General features: G+C 41.2%; 1 protein-coding gene across 2 annotated transcripts in view; it reads right to left on the bottom strand.

The window, feature by feature from the left end:
- Positions 1 to 863: 863 nt before the first annotated feature.
- Positions 864 to 21688, bottom strand: part of LOC144597830 (2-5A-dependent ribonuclease-like) — a 27226-nt gene continuing 6401 nt past the window's right edge. The window contains exons 1-7 of one of the 2 annotated variants that reach the window (XM_078407471.1): positions 20552 to 20622; positions 14848 to 16527; positions 11899 to 12074; positions 10332 to 10546; positions 7061 to 7193; positions 4331 to 4470; positions 864 to 3039 (exon numbers count right to left, since the gene is read on the bottom strand). In XM_078407471.1, the coding sequence (XP_078263597.1) occupies positions 2862 to 3039; positions 4331 to 4470; positions 7061 to 7193; positions 10332 to 10546; positions 11899 to 12074; positions 14848 to 16495 (2490 nt within the window). In that variant the 5' untranslated portion in view covers positions 16496 to 16527; positions 20552 to 20622 and the 3' untranslated portion in view covers positions 864 to 2861. Of the gene's footprint in view, positions 3040 to 4330; positions 4471 to 7060; positions 7194 to 10331; positions 10547 to 11898; positions 12075 to 14847; positions 16528 to 20551; positions 20623 to 21688 lie in introns of those variants that run through there. The other variant, XM_078407472.1, reaches the window with a different exon arrangement.

Below are 21688 nucleotides of genomic sequence, written 5' to 3'. Positions count from 1 at the left end.
GCAGTTCTTTGTTTCTACTTCCTCACATTTATTGATCCTTTGATGCTTCAATTACATTTGCAGAATGTTGGCACGCTTGTTCTCTCCACAGACGCTGTCTTGAGTTATTAATTTGATTGCAATTGGGATCTGTACCATCTGTTTCTTGCAGATATTGTCAATGATAATTAACTTTGGCATGACAGGTGTGACCACTGTGAACAAGCCCCTCCACAAAACACCTGGTCCCATCTGTTTTCCTTCTGTTTCATTACATTTTCACAAAACTGTCAGAGCCAACGGTTTCCTAGAGATGCCATGAAAATAAGTCAACAGGAACAATCCTTATGGTCTATGAGTGCAGCTTCAGCTGAAAGAACAGAGAGCAAACATCGAGAATTTATGATGCCATTTGCTATTTCACCAGACACTTAAACCATGGCAAAAGAAAATCAAAAATGCCACAGATGCTGGAAATCTGAAATAAAAACAAACCTGTTTTTGTTTGACCTGAACCACAGTTGTCGGTGAACACTACAGCCTGACAGATCAGATCCTGGGAATAAATTAATTGACCTTTTCATTACAGTAAAATGTAACCAACGGTTTCAATCATATGTGATCACACCAAATCCTGATCCCAAATGTACTTGTTTAGGCAACAATGGATTCATATGGACATTACACAGCAGCTGGTGCTTATGTGTTTTTGAAGATTCTCATGTTTTCACATACAATCCGCCCCATCCCACTCATACATTAAAGTATTGGCAATGCTGGATTGGGATTATACTAAAAATATGTCCTGAAAATCTGTCAAATCAATTCTTACTCAAATTTGAAATAAAATGAGAAAGAACCACACAAGAAGCCAGTTATGGAGTAACTTAAAAGACTTTACTGTGACACAGAGCATTAGTTTATATCAGAATTAACCATTACATACAGCCTTTAGCTTTTTAGCAAGCCTAGTTGCAGACAAATCATTGACTCAGAATTCTGTATTGAGTGAATTAAATCATTGTTCCCTTCAGGACTGCCCATTGAGAATAAGGGGTAGGCCATTTCGGACTGAGATGAGGAAAAATCTTTTCACCCAGAGTTGTGAATCTGGAATGATTTTGGATGATTTTGAAGGCAATGGAGGCCAATTCACAGGATGTTTTCAAGAGTTAGATTTAGCTCTTTGGGTTAAAGTAATCAAGGGATTTGGGGGAAAAAAGCAGGAACGGGGTACTGATTTTGGATGACCATATTGAATGGCGGTGCTGGTTCAAAGGGCCGAATGGCCTAATCCTGCACCGATTTTCTATGTTTGATCTGAAATCTTTGAGGAACCGTTGATTTACATGAATTGCTCTACTAAATCTGTTGCTTATTATCTGTGAAATGACCTGCACCCCTTTTTCTCTGTCCACTTTCACTTTTATCTGTTATTTATGATGTAACTTTGAGAAATTTTCATTTTGAGAGTGACTTTGGTCTCTCAATAGCTGTTTGGTAAACCACAAAGTTTATGATTTCATCCTTATTCTTTTTTTAATCTTTAAAAGTACATTTACAAAAAAATTTGAATGCTCAGTTTCTGAAATAAAACGGAAATACTTAGCAGGTCAGGCAGCATGTGTTGAATGAGAAACGCTTAATAGTTTAGGTCAAATAACTTTTTTATATTGTGATGAGGGAGCTTTGACTTGAAACAGCAGCTTTGTTTCTCTTTCCACAGATGTTGCTGGACTTTCTGTGTGTTTCCAGTAATTTTTTATTTCATTAGTCCAAAATCCTTTGGCTTTTACAACATGGAATCAACCTGCTGCTAAGACATTGAAGTGAAGGCAGTGAAGGCAGAGATTTACAAGGAGTCGGTCTTGGCATCATCCTGCCATTGTTCTCAGTGTAACGCTGCTGAGTGCCAGGGGTGTCAGCTTTTGGGCAAGGCATTAAAGCAAAGTCATCTGCCCTCGCCTAAGACCAGAATCAGGGCTCTCATTGTACTACTTGAAGAAAGTATCAAAATTCACCCCTCCAATATAATTGTTAAGGTTTAGGTTTACATTTAAAACTATCATGTGTATGAGGTACAGTGAAAGGCTTTGTTTTGCATGCGATCCATGCAGATCAGATATACTATACATAAATGCAATCAAGTCAAACTCCTACAATAGATGGAGCAAATGGGAAGATACAGAGTGCAGAATATAGTTCTCAACATTGGGGCACACCATTTCCATAGACAAATTCCATTATCCACAATGGGATAGAGGTAAATTAGATAAGGCAGCGTAAAGTGTAGATGGAACCAATGGTGGGGAGTCTTGTCTCCGTGATAGTTAATGGTGGGAGGTCTGGTCTGTGTAATCGGTGTAAATAATAGTTATTTCCTTCATAGCTTCATTCCTTCATGAATTTAAAAGAGAGTTAGTTAGAGGCTAGGGACTAGTGCAATCAAGGGATATGGGGAGAAGGCAGGCACAGGATACTGATTGTGGATGATCAGCCATGATCACAACAAATGGCGGTGCTGGTTGAAAGGGCCAAATGGCCTCATCCTGCACCTATTTTCTATGTTTCTATGTTTACATATTCTGCAGCAAGTAAGAATTTCATTGTTCTATCTGGGACATATGACAATAAAACACTCCTGACTCTTGAATATGTGTGATAAAGAGACAAGTGACACAACTGGCAATGGTGTTGACTGGGGGAGGGTGGGGTGGCTTGCAGACGCTGAAAACCGTCGCTATTTGCAGACCAATTTCCTTAAATTGGCTGTCATTATGTCTGCCAAACATCATTGACATCCCGAGGGGATGAAAAGCACTCAATAAGCACCGTTTCTCTCGGTGCATTGCATTTTGAAGCATGGGATTCTGACTGACAGCTCAACAGTCCTGTGCAGAACCACCAGAGGGAGGCGCTGTTGGCAGCAGGAGCTGCCGTTGTTGGTTTGGAAAGTGGCGTTTCCATTCAGTGTCCTTCACAGCGTTGTAGAGCGAGATGATGAAATCTGGAAAACGGCAAAGCCAATACGTCTCGGGGCTTCCAACTAAAATCTTGATACTGAAAAAAATAACATTATAACAAATGTACATTTTTAGTCAGTGAGAGTTTTCCTTACGCAGCCCCAGGTACCATAAACTCGGCACTCAACCAAGGTTTAAAACATCAACAGTTGTCAGGAGTTCCTTTGACAGATCAAGGGATCATAGAATATGCTTTTGCATACTCTACGCAATGGATCCAGATACCGCTCGATCCATTCCTCATCTCAGGTGACTGTGGCTCATGTTTGATTACAATGGCTGAAAACAGGCATTAGAACCAGAGTGCTGGAGTATCTCAGCAAGTCAGGCAGCACCTCTCTGCCTCTTTTTTGTTAAGCAACATCTGCAGTTCCTTGTGTCTCCATAAGAACCTGAGATGCAGAAGCAGGACGAAGCATTTCAGCCCCTGCTGCATGCTTTGCCATTCAGTAGGGTTACAGCTCATCTTTTGCCCCTGGATGACCTTCCTGTAACAAAACCATGTGCCTTGATCCACTCCATATCCAGAAATCTGTCAACCTCTGCCCTGAACCATGCTGAGCGACTGACTGTCATCAACCCCGGGTAGAGAATTCCAAGGGTTGACTGCCCTCTGGAAAAAGAAATTCCTTTTCATTTGAGTCTGAATGGTCGACCCTTTATTTTGAAACTGACTGCAGATTCCACCTGAGGGCAATATCCCCACATTTACCCTGTCAAGCCTCAAAGGGCTTTTGCGCAGAAATCCCCAATTTGTCCAAAGGGAACGCAATGCTTCATTGTTAAAAGATAACATTTATGTTTCCAGATCAGAGCAACTGAGAATGATACTGCAATACATTCATATTTAAGCAAATGTAAATACTGTCTGGAGGAAAACAACACAGGATCAGATTTTAAGCACTAGCAAGAGTTCAGAAGTCTGTTACTGCCCCATAATAGGTCTGGGAGAAAAAACAGATTCAGATGTAAACTAGGCCAATGTAGGTGATGCTGTTTTACATCATGCACCTAATGATGTCTTTAACTCAAGGTCTCAACTCTACATGTAGCATCAGAGGTAACTGTGTAAAGGTTAAAACATCGGTGGCATTAACACCATCACAAGCTTTTTACAGACTCGATCGGTCAAATATAGTACGAGTCTGAAGAAGGATCTCGACCTGAAACATCACCTATATTACTATGATTCTGTAACTACATCTTATCCTCTGGCCTTCAATAGCTACTGTTAGAGCTGAAGAAAAGGAGAAACATTAGAAATGTTTTTAAGGTTCAAATCTGCACAATAAATAAAAAAATAACTGAATATCACCAGTGTCGAGTACCTTTCATTTTTTTCATTGAAATGTTGTGTCAGATTTCTTATGAATTTCAGGAGATCATTGGTGTTGTCCGTGTAAACGTTTTTCACGGTTCGCTTCTTGCTTTGACCCATGTTCATGTCATCCAAAACTTCAGCGTCAATCTAAAGTAAAGGGAATTCGTTTTTTTATCATTTCAAATTCACTTTGTTTTTCTTTGCCCTTGAAATTCCTCTGGTGTCCTCTGCTCCTCCAGGCCACAAGATGGCACTAAACACAGAGACTGCTAAAAACTCTCAGCAGGTTAAGAAGCATCTGTGGAAATAGAAACCATGTTACATATCAAGTCGATGACCTTTAACCACTAATAGAAAATTATATTTCAATCTTATCCAATGAAGGATCTTCAACTTGAAAGATTAACTTTGTTTCTCTCTCAACAGTTGCTGCCAGACTTGCTGAGTGTTTCCAGATTTTTCTCTTTTTATTTCACGTTTCCAGCATCTTCGCGGCATATCAATCTGGTCTACAGATTTCACAAATGTTATGATTGAGCGGAGACGAGGACCAAGCAACTCACTTAGTCCACGGACAACGTCCACCCTCCCCACCCTCTCTCCACAGAAACTCTCCCTCTCCTCTCTGAGATCAGTTAACAACTGCTCCTTCATCACCATCGGCTCCACATCTTGGAACTCACTCCCCAATAGGCCGAGGGAGCACCTTCACCAGACGGAGTGGGAAAATTCAAGGAGGCAGCTCACTATCACTTTCTCAAGGGTGATTAGCGATGGAAAATGAATGCTGACCTTGTCAGAGATCCCCCCCCACTTATGCCAAAATGCTTAAAAAGAAAAATCAGGTTTCCTTGCCCTTGTTTGACCTGATGCCTCAATACCTCATGGAGTCTATTGTTGATGTTGTAGATTTCTGGCAATTTTTTAGATTTATTTTATAGATTTAGAGATACAGCGCGGAAACAGGCCCTTCGGCCCACCGGGTCCGCCGCCGCCCAGCGATCCCCGCACACTAACACTATCCTACACACTCTAGGGACAATTTTTACATTTGCCCAGCCAATTAACCTACATACCTGTACGTCTTTGGAGTGTGGGAGGAAACCGAAGATCTCGGAGAAAACCCACGCAGGTTATGGGGAGAACGTACAAACACCGTACAGACGGCGCCCATAGTCAGAATCGAACCTGAATCTCCGGTGCTGCATTCGCTGTAAGGCAGCAACTCTACCGCTGCGCCACCGTGCCGCCATCGTTTGAAGAAAGTGTGTGTCTCTAGTGGATCTATCCCACCATTGGGAGTGAATTATGGTGAACCAGTCCAAATGAGGTAAAAGTTATATTTCTGGGAATACAATTGATCAGTCCATTGTTTGACTGGACTTTGAAATAATATATAAGGTTGTGAGGTAGATTAGCTGCATTTGTCTTGTTTTCAAATCCGTGCAAAGAGGCCAAACCAGGTTTATTCTTATTGTACCCAGTAATAGTGGTTTTGTACAACTGAATAGCTTGCTATTGGTTGAAAATGAAAAATTGCAGATGCAAAATTGAAATAGAAACAGAAAATGCCGGAGGTACTCTGCTGGTCAAGCAGCCATCTATGGAGGGAGAAACAGAATTAACATTTCATTGTGGCCTTTGCTCAAAACTGGGAAAGTGAGAGCACAAACATATTTTAAGTTGCAGAAAGGAGTGGGGAGAGAACAGAGCAAATTCCTGCACTGGCGTGGGGATGAGTGTTCAGGGGACAGAAATCCAGTTGATATCATCAAAGTTAGATGCAAAACACACTATTTGCTGCAATCCTGAAGTAAAATAGAATGCTGGAAATATTCAGCATCTGTCGAGAAAAACAGTTCATGTGGATTCAACAGTTCAGGTGGATTGCTTTCAATCAGGACTGGCCAGTTCAAACTTAAGCAGGAAAGGCTGGTTATCTGAAATTGTTAAACTCGGTGTTAAATAACAAGTGCAGAGATGGAAGTTGAGATGCTGTTCCTCAATGTTATTTTTGGTTTCAAAGGAATGATATAAGAGGCCAAAGACAGAGCTCAGAGTGTAATAGAGATGGAGAATTAGAAGCGTCAGGTAACTACTCAGGGTCACCACTGCAGGCTGAGCAGAGGTGCTCTGAAGAGCCATTACCTAATCTGTATTTAGTTTCTCCAGACAGTGGAGCCAACATGACGAACACGGAATGCAGTGCACTAAGCTGAAAAAAAGTACAGGTGAATCACTGCTTTACCTGGACCCTGGTATGGTGAGAAGCGAAGAGGTAAAAGGATAGGTGTCACATCTCCTGTGGTTGCATGAGGAAAGGCTTTTGAAGGGGAGAGGTTACTGAGATGGAATGACAGACCAGGGAGTTGCAAACCTGATCTGCAAATAGACGATTTGGGTGATCAGATAGGTTGACTAGTCTACTTCAGCAACTGTTGAATTCTAAACTCCTCTGACCATCCAGTGTTAATACTAATGCAAGTATTGCATTCCAATTTCTTAAACACTCAGTACGTTCCCAGCTGCAGTGAAAACTAGTCCACTCATGTACCCCGAGTTTCTAAATCGGACTCATTGGATAACAGAAACAAAGTGGAATTGTAATGTGAACTACCAATTCAACAGCTTGCCAAATCCGACTGCGATATTTCAATCAATTATATTCAGATTACATACTTCAGAAAGCCCACTATTCCAGAGAGCACAATGTTCCTTAGATAACTAAATGTTTTACCTCTCCTGTCCACTTGTGAAATGATCTTTCCTTGTTCTTGCCAGCCTTATTCAGAATCTGTACTAGCTCACTATCCTGTTTCCGTTTTGTTACAACGTCTTCATTGGCAAGGTCTTGGACAAACTTGCTCTTCCTGAAGTGAAAACCAGAAGTGGATTAATGCCAGTAGTTACATATTCCTCCGATAACAGCTGTCAGCCTGTGTGACATTGATCAAATGAGAAATTGACTAGAAATCAATATTACTTCTATTCCCTAATGACTTGGTCAGGCAGATACAGTAAACCATAATAATCACATGTAAAGGATTTATTCTTCCAAAAGAATCAGAGCAAGATCAGAGTTGAAACTCAATTCCACTGCAGAGTTTCCACCAGGAGTGTGAAACCCATGAGGTATTCTCTGCATTAAATGTCAGTTCATCGAGTTCAAGAAGGCAGCATGGTAGGCTGGTCTGGAAGATTAGATCACATGGGGTCCAGGATGAGCCAGCCAAATGGATACAAAATTGTCCAGGGGACGAAGTTAGAGAGTGTGGTGGACAGTTGTTTTTCAGACTGGAGACCTGTGACTAGTGGTGTGCCACTGGGATCAGTGCTAGGTCCACAGTAGTTCATCATGTATATTAACGATTTGGATGAGAATGTAGGTGGCATGATCAACAGTATAATGGACAGTGAAGAAGATTGTGTAATGTTGCACTAGAACCTCGATTAACTGGGAAACTGATGGACTTTAACTCAGATGAATGCAAATTAGTGAATTTTGGGGAGTGAAACCAAGGCAGGACATACAAAGTGAAAGACAGAGCCCTGGGGGATTCCGTACAACAAAGACCGTGGGGGACAAGTACACAGTTTCCCAAAAATGTTGACATAGACAGGGTGATGAAGAAGACACATGGCATGCTTGTCTTCATCGGTCAGGGTACTGCGTACCAGAGTTGGGGTGTCATGTTACAGCTGTACAAAACATTGGTGAGACCATTGTTTGTGGTTCTGGTTACCCACCAAAGGAAGGTTGCCATTAAGCTAGAGAGGGTGCAGAAAACATTCACAAGGATATTGTTGAGTCTGGAGAGCTTGAGTTGCAAGAAGTTGGATAGGTTGGCACCATGGAGCATAGGGCGCTGATGGGTGCCATTATAGAGGTTTATAAAATTATTAGGACATTGATAAGGTGGATCGGCAGTCTTTTTACCGGGGTGGGGGAATTTAAAACTATAGGTCTCCAATTTAATTTGGGAGAGAAAAGATTTAACGAAGATTGAGGAGCAAATTTTTCATATGGAGGTGGTGGATATATGAAACCAACGGCCAGAGGGGATGGTGGGGTCAGAAACAATTACACCATTTAAATGACATTTGGACAGCCACATAGACAGAAAAGGTTTAGAGGAATATGAGTCAAAAGCATGCAAGTGAGACTAACTCAGGTAGGCACCTTGGTCAGTATGGCTCAGTTGTGCCACAGGAGCTGTTTCCTTCCTGTATAACTTTATGATTTTAACCAACAATTTTTCATGGGCTATTAGTGATAGACAATGAATGATGACCTTTCAGATATGCTCCAACTCAGCCCCAGATCATAGATTCAAAAATTCATACAGCATGACTCTTTGACCCATTGAGTCTACTCTGCCCATTAATCATCTATTTGCACTAATGCTTCATCAGACCCATTCTTATTCTCCCCACATTCCCATCAACTCCCCCTAGTTCTACCACTCACCTACATAGAGTCATAGAGTGTGGAAACAGGCCCACACCGGCCAACAATGTCCCAGCTACACTCGTCCCACTTGCCTACGCATGGTCCATATCCCTCCAAACCTGTCCTATCCATGTACCTGTCTAATTGTTTCTTAAACAATGAGATAGTCCCAGCCTCAACTACCTCCTCTGCCAGCTTGTTCCTTACACCCACCGTCCTTTATTTGAAAAGGTTACCCTTTGGATTCCTATTAAATCTTTTCCCACTTCACCTTGAACCTATGTCCTCTGGTCCTCGATTCCCCTACTCTGGGTAAACGACTCTGTGAATCTACCCGATCTATTCCTCTCATGATTTTGTATACCTCTATAAGATCTCCCGTCATCCTCCTGCGCTCCATGGAATAGAGACCCAGCCTACTCAACCTCTCCCTGTAGATCACACCCTCTAGACCTGGCAACATCCTCGTAAATCTTTTCTGAACCCTTTCAAGCTTGACAATATCTTCCCTGTACAACTGCAACATTACCTCCCAATTTTTATACTCCATACTCTAACTGATGAAGGCCAAAGTGCCAAAAGCCTTTTTGACCACCTTATCTACCTGCGACTCGACCTTCAAGGAACCATGCACTTGTACTCCTAGATCCCTCTGCTCTACAACACTACCCAGAGGCCTTCCATTCACTGTGTAGGTCTTGCCCTTGTTCGACATCCCAAAATGCACCTCGCGCTTCTCTGTATTAAATTCCATCAACCATTCCTCCACCCACCTGGCCAATCAATCCAGATCCTGCTGCAATCTTTCACAACCATCTTCACTATCTGCAAAACCACTCACTTTTGTGTCATCAGCAAACCTGTTAATCTTGCCCTGTATGTTCTCATCCAAATCATTCATGTAGATGGCAAACAGTAATGGGCCCTGCACCGAACCCTGAGGCACACTACTAGTCACTTTACATCCTTTACACACAAAGCAATTTTCAGAGGTCAGTTCATTTACCAACTTGCTTATCTTTGAGAAGTGGGAAGAAACCAGAGAATCCAGGGGAAACTCACATGATCACAGGGAGAATGTGCAAACTCCTCACAGAAAGTACTGGAGGTCAGGATTGAAACTTGCTCTCCGGACCTGTGAGGCAACAGTTCTACTCACTGGCCACTGTGTGGTGCAACTCACAAAATGCTTAAAAAATAAAATCAGATTTCCTTGTCCCCTTAAAATTCCTTCCCACTAAGGGCAGAATAGGAGGCATCTGCTGCTGCTGCTGTGCCCTGCCTGGTAACAGCCTGAAACCAAGTATCTGATGTGGAACATCAGTCATCTCTGTGCTACAAATTCTGTTGGCTTCTACCTAGTGGTTGCAACCATGCTGTTATCCCTGTGTTCCTCTGTAAAGTTCTATGCTGTAGAGATGACCAATTGAAAAATATAATTTTGTTTAATTCTGGTGCTCCTCAGATTGTTAACATTCAAATACAATAGATGTCATCTCAGCTTATCATACACTTGAGAACTATCAAACACAGCATTCTTTGTGCTCATCTGACTCACTCTGCTTCTTTCCACAGGAACGGATGTTGCTCAGCCTCCTGGAGGGTAATCCGGGTCTCCGCCGGAGCGAGCAATCTCTCTATGAAATCCCGGACTTCAGCATTCCCGGGGTTGCACAGTTCCTTGTCAAGGGATGGTTGATTCTCACACAAATCCTTATTCTCATAAGGGTCTTTTCCTTGAGTTACTAGAAAGTGCAGTAGCCGTCCCAAAGCCTGTCCAGAAAGGGAAACAAATTCAGAACTATATCCTGAGGGAAGGATACATACTTATGTTACATAATATAGATCAAGTAATATTTTATAGTTATAGTTATTTTTTATTGGTTCTGGGGATGTAGATATCACTGGAATTCCCTGGATTTACTGTCCATCTGTTATTGCCCTTAAACTGAAGAGGCAGTTAAGAGTCAACCACAAGATGTGGGTCTGCAGTCACATATAGGCCAGTCTGGCAGCTCTCCTTCTCCATCCTGAAGGGCATTATCTTAGTGAGGCAGATGAGTTTCTGCAACTGTCTAGTAGTTTCATGATTACTGTTGCTGAGAACAGCTTTAATTCGAATTCCAGATATATTTAATTAATGGTGATAATTCCCCTGCCACCTTGGTGAGAGTAATGGTCCAGAACTCTGGGTGCTGGTCCGGCAACTTAACCAGGACTCTGTCAAACCCCTAATATAGCCTGTTTTAGGTTCCACCATTCATTGTCTGTAATTTTATAGAATGGTAGAAATTGCATGCAAGAGGTCACTCACTTCATGTATGTACTATGTTCCCATTGCCCTAATGACAAGCAATTTAAAAAAAACATTTAAAATCTATTACAAATTCTATCATTATCCTCGTTTCTGGTTGGTTATTCCTTATTTTAAGAATGTCAAATAATTTACCTCAACCTCACTATTCCAATTACAGGCCCACATTCTCAAATTGAGGACACAAAGTGCTGGAGTAACTCAGTGGGTCAGGCAGCATCTCTGGGGAACATAGACTCAGTGGAGATCAACAGTAAAACCTATAATCCTGTGGTTTTCACAACTCTGTCTTGATCAGGCAGCTCCTCTACACATTAGACTATTCTGTTAACAACTAAACATAATAGATATATAAGATTAGTTATGTTGACACAATACAATATTTATATTAATGGACTGTTCACACAGGTGCTCCAATGATGAGTACGGAACATCTTCTTTCATATTAATGGATCTACACATGACTGTCAATCTTTCCTTCCCTCTTTCTTGATTTCTCTTTATTTCTTTGTTCATTCGAATCCCTAAACAGGCTGTTTTACCAGTTCTTCACTTTCCAAATCCTCACTGTACCCAGCTGACTGCTCTTCTTGCCAACTGTATCCTTGCCATCACCTAACCGAAAACAGAAACATTTTAGAAACACAGAGCCGGTCAAGCAGCATCTGTTGAGACCATCAGAGTCAATGTCTCAAGTGGATGATCTGACCTAATCTAGCCATGTTTTGCTCTCACTCTTCCCAGCCCCGGTTGCATCCTGTGGTAAAGACCTTGGCCCTTTACCCAAATGACTCAGAGAGAAAAAGAGGACCTGTAGATCTGCTGTGAACAGCTCACTCGCTTCGAAAGTTGGTGTTTGCAGTTGTTCCAGTTTCTGAAGGATTTCAGAAGCCTCCCATTTCCCTTTGGATGATATCGTCACAGCTGGATTATTACCAAAATACACACTCTTGTCAAAATCTGCCAGGTGAATACGGTTTTCAACATCTGTGGAAAATCAAAACATGTTTCTTTATATTTTTACCAGATACATGCAAAAGTGAAGGGTGTTTAAAAATCAAAATCAATGTTATGTCCTCTTTGGAATTATGCTGGAATTATCGCGGCACAGCAGTCGAGCTGCTGCCTTACAGAGACCCGGGTTTGATCCCAACTAAGGGTGTTGTCTGTACGGAGTTTGTACTTTGTCCCTGTGACCGTGTGACCCAGGGAAAGCTCCGGTTTCCTCCCACACACCAAAGACATATAGGTTTGTAGGTTAACTGGCCTTGGTAAATTATCCCTAGTGCATAAGATAGTGCTAGTCTACGTGGATCGCTGGTCAGCGCGAACTCGGTGGGCCAAAAGGTCTGTTTCCGTGCTATATCTCTAAACTAAAACGAAACTTTAAAAAAGTTTAATCAAACACAAGCAGATCTCAGTTTTATAGAGTTCATACTGAGTATCAAATAAATACCGTAAAAGTACCACCTAAAGTGAAAGGGAGACAGTTAACATTTCCAGTTGGTGACATTTTATCAGAATTGGAAAATGTTAGAGATAAAAAAATCTTTGAGAGAAAAACGGGAGGAGCGTAAATACCGAAATAACTTGAATGATGAAGGTGTAGAGCAGAAGAGGATGTTGCTGAGATAAGTAAAGAAATTGGATGGTGTAACAGAGGTGTTGTGAGAGACGGGGCATCTTTATCTGAAAGTGCAATGTACTGAGTCAAAGATTCCTTCAGTTATTGTGAACTTTGTCCTCTGCTTCTGAAACAGTTCCAACAGAGAACAGAAAAATAGGGGCAGGACTGGCAGCTTAATATTCCAGGTTACAGGCACAGAGATGGGGGTAAAATAGAGGGGGAGTTGCTTTATTAAAGGAGAATGTCACGGCAGTAGTCCGAGATGACATTACTGATGGTTTGTCTAGCGATGCCACATGGTTGGAGCTGAGAAATAAAAGTGGATGATCATGATGTTGGGAGTGTAACATAGACCCCCCCAAATAGTCAATGGGAATTAGAAGAATAAATATGCCAGTAGATTAAAGGCAACTGCAAGACTAATAGAGTTGTCATAGTTGGGGATTTTACCTTTCCCAATATAGAGGGGACTGCCATAGTACCAAGTGCTTAGAATTTGTCAAATATGTTCAGGAAAGTTTCTTTAGGCAATATGTAGAGGGCCCTACAAGGGAGTGGCCAAAGCATGATCTGCTCTTAGGAAGTTTCAGTGAGTGAGTCTTTAGGGACTAGCAACCACAGTTCTATTAACTTTAAAATAGTTATGGATAAGGACAGGGCAAGCCCACAAGTTAAGGTTCTGAATTGGGGCAAGGTCAACTTTGATGGTATTAGACCAGGAACTTGCTAAAGTTGATTGAAGTAGGATGTTTGTGTGCAAAGGGACATCTGGAAAATAGGATGCTTTTAAAAGAGTGATGGTGAGAGTTCAAGGCATGCATGTTCCTGTTAGAGAGAAGGGCAGGGCAGCTGGAGGTAAGGAATCCTGGATGATGAGAGAAACTGAGACACTGGTCAGGAAAAAGGAGGCATGGGCCAGGTATAGGCAGCTGTGATCAAGTCGATTCCTGGCGGAATTTCGGGGACTGAGAAGAAAATACTTAAGAAGGAAACCAGGAGGGTAAAAAAGGGGCTGGAGATCGCTCTGGCAGATAATATTAAGAAGAATCCAAGTACATTAAGGGAAATAGGGTAACTAGAGAGAGAATGGGGCTCATCAAAAACCCAAGCCGTCTTCTATGTGTGGAGCCGCAGGTGATGGGCAAGATACTCAATGAATATTTTTCCTCTGTTTTTACTGTGGAGAAAAACATGAAGAATAAGGAACCTGGGACAGTTAATGGAGATGTCTTGAGGACAGCCTGTATTACAGTCAAGAATGTACTGGACGTATTATGGTGTATGAAGATAGATAAATCTCCCAGGCCTAATTAGATATATCTGAGGATATTGTGGTAAGCTGGAGAAAAAATTGGGGGAGTCCTGGGTGAGATATATGAATCATCGTTAAATATGGGTGAGGTGCCAGATGACTAGAAGGTGGCTAATGTTGTACCTCTACTTAAGAAGGGCTGCAAGGAAAAGCCTTGGAAGTATAGACCAGTGAACCTAGCATCTATGATAAGTAAGTTTAAGTTTTAGACACAAGCATGGAAACTGGCCTTTCGGCCCACCGAGTCCACGCCGATCAACAATCACCCATGCACTAGTTCTATCCTACCAATTAGGGACAATTTACAAAAGCCAATGAACCTACAAGCATGTACATTTTCGGAATGTGGGAGGAAACCAGAGCACCCAGAGAAAACCCAAGTGGGAAAACATATAAACTCCTTAGACAGCACCCATAGTCAGGATTGTACCCGGTTCTCTGGCGCTGTAGGTCAGCAACACTACCACTGTGCCACTTTAAACTGGAAAGAATTCTGAGGAATAAGAATTTGGATAGACTGGGACCGATTAGGAATAGTCAGCATGGTTTAGTCGTGGGGGGTTGTGTCTTATGCAATTAATTGACTTTTTTTGAAGAGGTAACCAAAAAGGCTGGGCAAATGGGACTAGATTAAGGGGGGCATCTTGTTTGGCCGAAGACCCGGTTTCCATGCTGTATGATTCTATAAGTCTAGCTGAACGACCAGAACAGCACACAATACTCCAAGTGTGGCTGGGCTTTGTGTAGCACCACAGGGAAACAACATTTTACTGAGGAATTGCAGCTTTGGCTCTGACTGTAAATATCAAATGACTCGTTACCTATGAGGACATTTGACGGATGCAAATCCCGGTGTGCGAACTTGGCTGTGTGCAATATCTGAAGAGCCTTGATCAACTGCTGCATAATATCTGGGGGATTCAGTTGAATTTCTTTAGGTTGCTGAAGCACGTATTCTTCCAGATTATACTCATAGAGATCCAGGCATAGGTATTCACAATACTCGTCTGTTTCACAAGACACCAGTCTAGTAAACAGATTGCTTGCTTTGATCTTCGGCTCTGTGAGGCAATGCTTTTCCGTTGAAGCTTTTTCATCGAATCTCCTGTGGAATTTCACTGCCACCTCAGTCTCACAGTTATGGAAACCAAGATAGACCTCAGTTGTGTTGTCTGTGGTAATCTTAAAATCTTCAATCCTAGACAGTTTAAGGTTCCCAATAGGAGTACATGCAACTTTCTGCAGCTTCTCCAGTTTTGTATGCCAACGTTTACTGCACTTTTTCCATTTGGAAGAAGATCCTACATTTGGTTTAATATTCTTTATGTACTGATTCAATATTTTTATAATTTCAGTAGCATACAGTCTTTTGGCCATCATTATTGGTGTATTCCCAGCAGCATCAGTGCAGGAAACATCAGCTCCCATTTTACACAACCTTTCCGTCAACATGGCATTTTTCTTCTTCACTGCTGCCATGAGAGCGTTCTGCCCAGATTTGTCTTGTGCTTTGATGTCAACATTGGAATCCTCCAGCAGCAGTTCAACCACCGTCGTGAAGTCATTTTGTATTGCAAGAATCAGGGGTGTTTTCCCATCTTGGTCTGGAATGTTTATATTTGGTTTACATTTTATTAGTATTTCCATCACATCACTGTCCAGGTTATCATTTTTCAAAGCGGTGCTCAGAGGTGTTTCTTTGTTATTGTCTATGTAGTTTACAGGAGCCCCATGTTTCAACAGAATTTCCACAATTGACTTGCTGCGTTCCTTCAAAGCAAAAATTAAAGCTGTTCTGCCGAGATTGTCAACTGCATTAACATCTGCGTGCATTTCATCTAACAAGATGTTAACAATATTTTCATGACCTTCCTCCACAGCACTCATGAGTGCAGTCTTTCCACCCCTGCCCACCTTTTTTTTGGCATCAGACACTTCCCTGTGCTTGTTCACATCCGCTTTGCGATCAAACAGGAAACGTAGGGCATCCTCCCTGGCATATAATGCTGCTTCCATAAAGGCAGTAAAGCCATTGGCATCTGCCTCATTGATATCCGCACCATGGGACAGAAACAGCTGGAGCAAACTCACTTGGCCAACTATCGCAGCAGTAATGAAAGGTGTGGTTCCATTTTTCTTCCTGAGATGTGGGTCTGCCCCATGCTCCAGTAATAAATGCACAACCTTTTCATGATTTGATTGTATAGAAGTATGGAGCGGTGACCAACCATGATTCTTAGTCTGATAGTTAACATTGGCTTTGTTCTTCAAGAGCAATTCAACAAGCTGTTCATTTCCTTTATCTGCAGCTAAAAAAAGAGGGGTTCCTCTGTCATCATGATCATGATCAAAATCAACCAATCCTCCCTCAGCAATTAATCGTTCCACTTCTGTGACGTCTGGACTTGAAGAACCACAGAGGTCTTGAAGTTTCTTTCCAAGTGCCTCTGGATCCAATGCTGCAGTCATTTTTCTGTTATTGTTGCAGTTTAATTTCTTTCCTATTTAAAAAGAATGACAAATTCATGATTATAGCATAATAGCAAAGTGATTCTAAGGTATCCTCCCTGATTTTCAGGACATCAGAGAGAGATTTAGGTACTCACAACAAAGTATTAGAGATGAAATCATGATATTCGCAACACTATGCACTTTCATTTTGAATCCAGCGTGCTTATTTAATATCTTGAGGGAAAACATTATTCCCTGCCTCAAAATTGTTGAACATGTTTTCAACCCTGAGATTGGGAAGAGCTACAATCATTGAAAATATATGATACATAAGGAGGCATTCTATTTTGTTTTAGTTTAGTTTACAGATACAGCGCGGAAACAGGCCCTTGGGCCCAACGGGTCCGCACCGACCAGCGATCCCCGCACATTAACACTATCCCGAGACCCGAGTCTCCGGCGCTGTAAGCACTGTAAGGCAGCAACTCTACCGCTGCGCCACCGTGCCACCCATTTGTGTGGTTTGAAAGCAAGCTCCTTTCCCTAAACCCCCTTCCAACCCTGCAGTCATGACTCATCCCGGTACACACCCTTGTTCTGTATAAATGTGGCAGGGTTTCTGGCTCCACCATCCTCAAAGGCAGTGAGTTCCAGACCATGGCAGAGTGAGATAACCTTTCCTCATCTCTCCAGACCTACAGTAAATCTACACCCGCTCTGCTAAGGTAAATAGGTCTTCCCCATTTACACTCTCTACGTCCCTCATAATTTGTATTTACCTCATTTAAATCTCCTCCCAGCCTCCTCTGTTCAAAGCAACTCTCCTCTCTACAATCTTTCCTTGGGGCCACAATTTTCCAGTCCTAACAACATCTTTGTGATTCTCCTCTACAATCACATATTTCTATAATGTGGAGACTGGAACTGTATGTGTGCTCAAGCAAGAATAAAAGTAACTTAATTTCAAAGTTCACATAATAAATGTAAAATAAACTAAACATATACACCAGTTTATGGTCAGCATGCCAGGAGTGTTGGCCACACAATTATTAGCAGTCTCCAAGGCAGCCCCATCTCCTTCACAAGAGGAGTTCTAACTAAAACAATCACCTATCTCCTCCCCAGAATACTTTATTCTTTATTCAGGTATTCCATTATTTGTATTTTAATATTTATTACATTACATTATATGTATTTTAATATTTCAGATTGAAATTCAATCTTGCACCATTCTGCTGCTTTGCACGGCATTTTTATTGTTGTTTTATTTATCATTACTGCATTATATACAGTTTACTCAGTACTGAGTAAATTTCAATGCACCCTGGAATATCAGTAAACTAATCTGTATCATTGTAGGTGACTGAATGACAAGGGTGGTGTGCAAATAATAACAAATTGATGTTAATATATTAAATGGTTAGAACACGTTGTGGCAAATGTAAGGCGATCCTCTCACCTAAAATTAATAGAATGGAATATGAAGGCCGGAAATCGTGGATATTGTGGATGATTGCAGGAAATTGTCCAATGGAATGCTATTGTGACTGGACAACTATAATACTACATAGAAAAGGTCATGCTACAAAGATGCAAAACATTCGTTGGATCGTAAAGAATTCTGGATGCCAGAGTTTACTTTTTTGCTGGAAATTCATCAATTACAAGGTTTAATTTGCAAGGAGATATTACACATATCAGAAACAGATTCAGTATAGCCTTTATTGTCATCTAAAAAACATGTCTTTTGGACGAAATTCCGTTACCCACAGTCCAACAATAAGAAGCAATAAAAATAAAGCAATAACACACACAATCACAAAACCAACACAAAACAAAAAAAACATCCATCACAGTGAGTCTCCTCCAGTCACCACCTCACTGTGATGGAAGACCAGAATGTCTTTTCTCTTCCCTGCCGTCTTCTCCCGCGGTCAGGCTGTTGAACTTGCCACATCGGGGCGGTCGGGGCTCCCGACATTGAAGCCCCCGCCGGGCGGAGAAAATCCCTCGGCCTATTCCAGGCCGCGCCGGACGGTGAAAGGTTCACTAGGATTTAAACTGTCAAGGGAAGTTTCCATTGAAGCATTCAGGATGTTAAGGGGGAACTTAGGATTTACTGGTGAGCTCAACTCTATTTCTGCTCATACGAGAGTACAGAACGAGGAAGCACTGTGTAAAATTGGAGCCAGGCATTTCAGCAAGGTGCTTAGAAAGCACCGCAACATTCAAAGTGTGGTTGAATTGGAACTGTAACTCATGCTAGGTCAATTTTTAATTTTACGTGGATTGTATTTTGTTATACAAGGTACTAATGGATCTATGGAGTCTGGTCATTTGTGGTGGAACCTTGGGATCAGGCAATTGATAAATAACATCTGGAATATGATTAAATAAAGATTTTATGGAGTTGTCCAAAACAATAAGATTATTTAGGACTTATAAGATTATTTGGGAATAAACAATTTCCACCAGCAGGAGGGTTGGTAAGCAGAGAGATACATAGATAACTAGAGGATAGTGGGTAGGAAGGATCTGCAGGTGCTGGTTTACACTGAAGATAGACACAAAATGCTGGAGTAACTCAGCTGGACAGGCAGCATCTCTGGATTGAAGGAATGGGTGATGTTTTGGGTCGAGACCCTTCTTCAGTGGGTCCAGAGACCTTGTGTTTTTAGCAGGAAATCAGTATTCAGACACCTGCACTATTGATTGGGAGACACAACCTCTAAGGAATTTAAAAGAACTATCAAGGTTTAAAAGGGCAGTACCAGTAATGATAGCTACACAAAATTACTAGATTGTTATAAAAACCTTCTGATTTACTAATATCCTTTGGAGAAAGAACTTGGTCATTCCGAAGCAGTCTGACCTAGATACAAGTCCAGACTACCATTGAGGTTGGCTTTTGACTGTCTAATGATCCAATGATCCATTCCCAGAGCTGGGCGACTTAAAGATACGCAATAAATGTGCAGTCAGCAACAGCCACACCACCACGAATTAATAAGAAGACAGAAATTAAGGTGATTTATAAAACATCAAAGAGACCTGACCATTATTTTGAGATTTTTTAAATGTAGGAGTTAAAGATCTGGAATTTGCTGCCTGAAAAGGCAATGTTCACAGCTGCAATAGTAACTAAAAAAATGTATAAATAGTTTAAAAGGAAAACAAATCGTAAAGATGATGGAGAACGAGTAAGGAGTTAGTGAGGAGTGGATAGCAATGCAAAATAGATCAAATGGCCAATTTAATTTTCGAGGTACAGCGTGGAAACAGGCCCTTCGGCCCACCGAGATCATCGATCACCCTTACACTAGTTCTGCGCATCCTACACACTCAGGGCAATCCACACAAGCTAATTAACTTACAAACTGCACGTCTTTGGAATGTCGGAGGAAACTCACCCAGTCACAGGGAGAACGTTCAAACTCCACACAGACAGCAAACGTAGTCAGGATCGAACCCGGAACTCTGGCGCTGTGAGACCACAGCTCCGCCACTGCGCCGCAATCTATATTCTGCCTGGTTCTGTTAAGCTAAAAACACCTGACTGACAAACAAGTTGTCTCTGAACTTTAGTGACTCTTGCAAACATTTTGCAAAATGACGCACAAGAATCTTGATAAATTTCTTCACGACTGTATTTGGCACCCCAAAACATCAGAGTGTTTGAAAAGTTCAGCAAACCGATGAACAGGCACTATCATGGATATGGAATGTTCATTGTCTGGAGACCGATAGCAATTTAAGGTAGGCCCGTCTTTGGACAGATGTTGATTAAGTAACCAGAATTCAAGGCGGATTGAAGGAAACAATTATCCTTGCCTGCTTCAATCCAAAATCAGTCCAATCATACACAAGCAAGCCAAACAGTTAATAAATAAAACCGTTCAAGTCCTAGGCTAGGCAAATTACAGCAAAATTCAAGTCATTGTTAACTAAGAACCTAAATGTAAATAAAATAATTAAAAAAATTATAGGTTTACAGGTTTAGCTTTTCAAGGTGATTATAGGTGTACAGGTTTAGCTGTATCAGGTTTTCAAATGATCAAAATTTCATAGACTTACAAGCTGTTTGTCCAAAATTCTTTTTCCTTTTCTTTACAAGAAGATTACGCAAACTACTTCCTGCTCTATAATCAAATGCTGTATTATGGGCGGGGTAACATTAACCCAGCTGTTGCTCAATACAACTGCATCATATTCGACAGATGGTGGAAAGTTACATTTAGTATGAATGCTTCGCTTTACTTTTATATTGTACACCACCGATATGACAGAATTTTCAAGTGAACATTTCACTCTCGAGTTCACAGAAATTGATTAAATTTGGAATCTCTCCACTTATACAATGGATACAAACTCATTTTGCTATTTTAATAAATAAAAACTTGCATTTGTACATTCAACTTTCGCATTTCAAAGTGCTTAGTGCCCAAATCAGTGCTTATACAGTACATTACAATTACAGCTATAATAATGAAATTATCTGTGATGCAACTAGTCATTTAGATGTTGTCTCTCAACTGACTCAGCAAATGTTCCCACTCCGCTTTCAATCTGCTAACTTTTCCTTTCCCAATACTTATCAATACCAATTTGAATTTGCTTCCACCGGCACTTTTTTTGCCCATTACATTCAAGGTCGCAACATGCTGTCTTAGTCAAGAACACAGGCAATTTGCATCCAGCAAGACATCACCAACCAAATAATTCTGATCAGATGTTTCACTTTATAATGAGGGATAAATATTGTTGCAACTCTTCTTGAAAATATAGTTGTAGGGACAGATTTTAAAAAGTGAACAATATTTTCTATTAATCATCACAGGACAACATGAGTGTGTAGGAATATGGTTAATTTTACAATTGAATTATATTTACATTGAAGGCAGCGTGGAGAACTTTCCGTGTGTTGATTGATGAGTTCAAGAGATATGAAGAAAGGTTGATGTCAGGTAGGCCTATACATTTGAAGTTAGAAGAATGAGATGTGAATTTATTGAAACATATAAGGTTCTGAAGGGGGTTGACAAGATGGATGCTGAGAGGATGTTTCTTCTAGAGGATGTATTAGAACAAGGAGTGATAATTTCTGAATAATTAAGACCCAGAGAACATCCAAGCAGGGTCCAATAAGTGGCTAGACCATTTCAATCATAAGACAAGGGAGCAGACAAATCTCACACTCCCATGATTTCCTTA

The sequence above is a fragment of the Rhinoraja longicauda genome, chromosome 11 (assembly GCF_053455715.1).
Source record: "Rhinoraja longicauda isolate Sanriku21f chromosome 11, sRhiLon1.1, whole genome shotgun sequence".
Classification (NCBI taxonomy): Eukaryota; Metazoa; Chordata; class Chondrichthyes; order Rajiformes; family Arhynchobatidae; genus Rhinoraja; species Rhinoraja longicauda.
Note: the sequence above shows the minus strand (reverse complement) of the source record. Positions and strands in the feature narration are given on the sequence as shown.